We start from the raw sequence: 4,990 nt of genomic DNA, 5'->3' as shown, positions 1-4,990 counted from the left end.
AAAAAAAAAAAAAAAAAAGCCAAAGACTGGACACAACCCACAGGTAAGTCACCCAGGGAAGGGATAAGCAGAATGGCATATTCTTACAATGAAATAAATATGACTTGGTAATAAAAGGGAACACAATGCTGACATGTGGTACAAGACAGGCAAATAAATGTTCTGCAACTGGACAGCTGTGACACTTGCACAACTATTTTTTGGTTTTTTTTTTTCAGACCAAGTCTCACTTTGTCATCCCTGGTAGAGTGCTATGGCTTCATAGCTCACAGCAATCTCAGACTCTTGGGCTCAAGCAATTCTCTTGCCTCAGCCTCTCAAGTAGCTGGGACTACAGGCGCCCACCACAACGCCCAGCTATTTTTAGAGATGGGGGGGGTCTCACTCTTGCTCAGGTTGGTCTTGAACTCCTGAGCTTAGGTGATCACCCACCTCAGCCTTCCAGAGGGCTGGGATTACAGGCATGAACCACTGCACCCTGCCTACCGAACAACTGTATCAAATGGACTAGGGTAGTTTCTTAGGCCTAGAACCTTCGCTTCAAATTCAAGATCTATTTTCTTTCTGGTGGCAATTTCTACTTCTTGCTACTTATGATTATTATGTCCCTACTGTAATTCATTTCAAAAAGGGGCCATGCTACCAGATGGGCTAGCAGAAATTCACCTGTATCTGATGGTTTTTAATTCAGCTTCATTCATCATACTCTAGGATTTAGAGTACGATGTTTGGGGAGCCAAATAATGATGTATTTACTGATGGAATGAACAACCACTTTTTAGACCTCATCATCTTCCACAAACATGCTAGTCACTTGGAGGACGTCTGGCTGGCTAAGCAATCTCCCTGTGTGCTGACCCTAGGAGACGCCCAGGCAGTCCCTCCCCTTGGGGTCCGGGGCTGTTCCTTGCTGCTCTTTATGGCATCTGTAAACAACTGCCTCACATAGTAATTCTCCAGCTATAATCATTTCACAAAGACCAGAAAAGACCTCACCTGCTAAAAACATATTATTTAAAAGTCCACAAACAAAATGAAACTATTAGAGACTATGGCAGTTTCTTAGTTGAATGTACACAGAAGCTACTGTGCTGAATCAAGGAAAAACATAAACTATTTAGAAGTAAAAATGATTCAGACTGAGGCTTTATTAAGAGTTTTGGATCACAGCATTGGATTTCCTAAGTCCATCTCCTTGGTCCTTAATGGTGATGACCCTAAGAAAATCTGCTGAGGAGGCAAAGGGAGGGCTTCTCTTACTCCGAGAGAGGGGCATCTACTGGTCTCTGTGAGTGCAGAGCAAGCTGGGAGGGGAGCAGGTCCCGGGAGGATCCCAGCACACACTGGGAGGATCCCAGCACACACTGGGAGGGCGAATATGGACCTTGAGGAACAAGATCTCAGACTGAGAGGAGCCCAGAACCTTCTAGATGGCCTTTATCATGATCAGCCTCATGGCTCATCTTAGCGACAGCACCCAGATATTTAATCAAGTATTAATCAAGGTATTGCTGTGGGGTAATCTATAGATGTGGTCTAGGTGGTCAACATCAACAATCAGCTGACTATGTATGTAAAGGAGATTACCCTCCAAGATGTGGAAGTGCCTCAAGAAAAAAATGTGAGGCCACAAATTCTGCTTCAAGGCTGTAGTATTAGCTCCTGCCTGAGTGTCCAGCCTGCTAGCCCACCCTGCAGATTGCCAACTCACCAGCCACACAATTGTGCAAGTCAATGACTCAAAATAAATCCTTTAACAGATATATACAGATATCCTATTAGTTCTGTGTTTTTGGAGAACCCAGACTAATGCCCCATCTTTTACACATGGGGGGACAAAATGCAAAGCCTCCCTCTGAGCATACTGAGGAAGGAAGGGGTAAGGACAGACTGAAGGTAGACGTCATTTGTTGCCAGCTCTAAAACAGAAAAATCAATTCTCTGCCCAAAGGAGAAGTAGCTATGGCTCCATCATGTCCCTTACCTTTTTCCCAGCTATTCTGGAATAGCCTATAACATTGCCTTCTTTGTCCATGACCTGAATCCCTCGAACAGGTTCAAAACTTCGGGTCGCCAAGACATTCCCGGCGCTAACATTGGCTGTAGATGTAAAGAGAAGTACAAAACAGAAGCATGAGGCCTGCTCCAGCTGAGGAACATCTTTCTGGGTTTCTGTCCACTTTCAGACTCTTTCTCTCATGGCTGCCCTTTTCCTGCCTCTTGGGTGGTCACCTGCCACAGGCTGGGCCAACCCTCAGAACTGCTGGCCACTCAGTCTTAGGTCAAACTTCCAGCGCCTTGGAGGCCCAGCCTGACTCCCTGACAGAATTCCAGAAGAAACTCCAGGATCCTTGACATACAGCTCTCATCTTTGCTTAAGCTGGTTGGACCAGGTTTCTGTAATATAATTCCCCAATTTCACTACTGAAGTCAGCCTGCCAACCTATTCAAACTGCTGTGATTCCTAAACCCAAATCTGGAGCATGCGTAGTGAGCTTGCAGGTTGGCAAACACAAAATATTTAGCTAATATCTTTGTTATTCTGTCTGGCATTTGACTACCAGGCTGGGATCCCTGCTTGCTATGCAACTCTGGGCAAGTGACTTAACATCCCCCCACCTCGTTCTTTTTTTTTTTTTTTTTTTGAGACAGAGCCTCAAGCTGTCCCCCAGGGTAGAGTGCCGTGGCATTACAGCTCACAGCAACCTCCAACTCTTGGGCTCAGGTGAGTCTCTTGCCTCCGCCTCCCGAGTAGCTGGGACCACAGGCGCCCGCCACAACGCCCGGCTATTTTTTGGTTGCAGCCATCATTGTTGTTTTGGCGGGTCCGGGCTGGGGATTCGAACCCGCCACCTTAGGTGTACGTGGCTGGCGCCTTAGCCGGTTGAGCTATAGGCGCTAAGCCCTCGTTCTTATCTGTATGTGGCAATAATAACATTTCTTACCCGTGAGCTGTTGTCAGGTTTAAGTGAAATCATGCATGTAGAGGGTTTGTATGGAGGGTCTTTAAAATGTAAGTTGTGCTTCCAGGCTTGTATTCATACATTGGTAATTAATAACATATTTACAAAAATCTAATTTGGGATTGGCAGGGCTAGCAGGCTACAAATGGTAGCTGTCATCCATGACAATGTCACCAATAGACTTAGGTGTCTCTGGAGACAGAGAAAGGCTCACAGACCACAAAGACAAGCCCAGACCACATGCTCCCTGCTCACCAAGAAAGACGACAGGTAAAGCTCTTTTGATCAAAGGGTTACCCAGGAACCGTTGGATGAAATGAGGGATTAACTAGAAAATAAGAGAGAAAAATTATTATTACATAGGACCAAAAATAAGCTGAACATACTTAACACCAGAGAGCTCACATCGACCCAGTTTCTAGCACCGGTTGGACTGTTGCCAGTGCCCTCCACCTATTTTTGTGTTTTAATTCTTGCAACATTGAGGCACTTTCCCTGTTCATCCAGGGAGTAAAAAGGGGCTTAGAGAGGTTATGTAAACTTGTCCAGGCGGGGAGTGGTAGCTCATGCCTGTAATCTTAGCACTCTGGGAGGCTGTGGTGGGTGCACTGCCTGAGCTCAGGAGTTCAAGACCAGCATGGGCAAGAGTGGGACTCCATCTCTATTATAAATAGGAAAACTAGCTGGGCATTGTGGCAGGCACCTGTAGTCCTCGGGACACTGAGGTAAGAGGATTGCTTGAACCCAGGAATTTGAGGTTGCTATGAGCTATGGCACAACAGCGCTCTACTGAGGGCAACAGAGTAAGACTCTGATCTTAAAAAAAAAAAAGTAAAAATGAAAATACCTACCCCAAAGAAGGTTGAAGAAACAGCTGCTCCTGCCCCTAGTAATAAACTTTCTGGTTGATGATGACTCTACCAAAACAGGAAAATAAAAATTTAGAAAATACCACAGATTTGCCCAGAAAGGATTAAAAAAAAAAAAAAATCACACATAACCCACCCCCCAAAAAAATAATACAACACTGTATACTCATAATACTCACGTAACTTGCATTTCCATTGATAAAGGTGAATGCAGTGATGTACGTGTATAAGGAAACCTACAGAAGCAGAGGCAGATGGACCACATTTTGGTTTCAAGCAGAAGAGAATTCAGTAATCGTGAAACAGAAATAATTGCTACCTGAGGTAAAATTATGGACTTTATCCCTTTGGTTGGCATCATTGACAAAAATACCTTTAAAGAAGAAAAATACAGCAGAGTTACAAGTAATGTGGGGGAGAAAGAGCTTACAGGAGCAAAGAACTTTTCAGGGGAGAGGTACAAGTGAACACCCTAGGAGCTGGAGTGGGAGAGGAATATGGGGGTGCAGGGGTTGTCACGCAGCAGACAAGCCAAGGTTGAACGCACACCTGGCTGGCACTGAACTGGCAGCTCTGAGGACACCCAGGAGCTCAGTGGGCCCTGTCTAAGGCCTGCAGTCCCCCACGGCACCCAAGAGATAGGCACTTGTCAGGGGAGGCAGACACGGGCCAGTGGTGTGGGCAAAAAGCACATCTGAGAGCCAAGGTAGGACAACCATGCTGGGAAGGCAACTCCAGGTCCCGGGTGAGGGGCTGTATCAGCGGAGAATTTGAGGACAGGAGGAAAGAGACAATTATGTGGGGCTTGTGGCAGGAGCATCTCTTTAACTCACAGACCTCCTCTGTGATGCTTTGGGCATACAGGCTGAGTATCCCTTTTGGGACTGGAAATGTTTCCGATGTCAGATTTTTTTTAGATTTTGAATTCTTTGCATATACATGATGAGATGTCTTAGGAGGAAACCCAAGTCTAAACACAAAATCCTTTTATGAGGGCTAGGCATGGTGGCTCACGCCTGTGATCCTAGCACTCTGGGAGGCCCAAGGCAGGTGGATTGCCTGAGCTCAAGAGTTGGAGACCGGCTCAGTGCCTGTGGCTCAAGTGGCTAAGGCGCCAGCCACATACACCTAAGGTGGCAGGTTCGAATCCAGCCCGGA

At 46.1% G+C, this 4,990-nt stretch overlaps 1 protein-coding gene across 1 annotated transcript in view; it reads right to left on the bottom strand.

Annotated features, from left to right (window-relative positions):
• SFXN4 (sideroflexin 4) overlaps positions 1-4,990 on the bottom strand; it is a 27,789-nt gene that overhangs the window by 15,738 nt on the left and 7,061 nt on the right. Inside the window, exons 7-11 of the mRNA XM_023511682.1 lie at positions 4,152-4,205; positions 4,012-4,068; positions 3,815-3,880; positions 3,219-3,291; positions 1,985-2,100 (exon numbers count right to left, since the gene is read on the bottom strand). Of these exons, the coding sequence (XP_023367450.1) occupies positions 1,985-2,100; positions 3,219-3,291; positions 3,815-3,880; positions 4,012-4,068; positions 4,152-4,205 (366 nt within the window). The remainder of the gene's footprint in view (positions 1-1,984; positions 2,101-3,218; positions 3,292-3,814; positions 3,881-4,011; positions 4,069-4,151; positions 4,206-4,990) is intronic.

This window comes from Otolemur garnettii, unplaced genomic scaffold (genome assembly GCF_000181295.1).
Source record: "Otolemur garnettii isolate 467f Iridium unplaced genomic scaffold, OtoGar3 scaffold00021, whole genome shotgun sequence".
Classification (NCBI taxonomy): Eukaryota; Metazoa; Chordata; class Mammalia; order Primates; family Galagidae; genus Otolemur; species Otolemur garnettii.
Note: the sequence above shows the minus strand (reverse complement) of the source record. Positions and strands in the feature narration are given on the sequence as shown.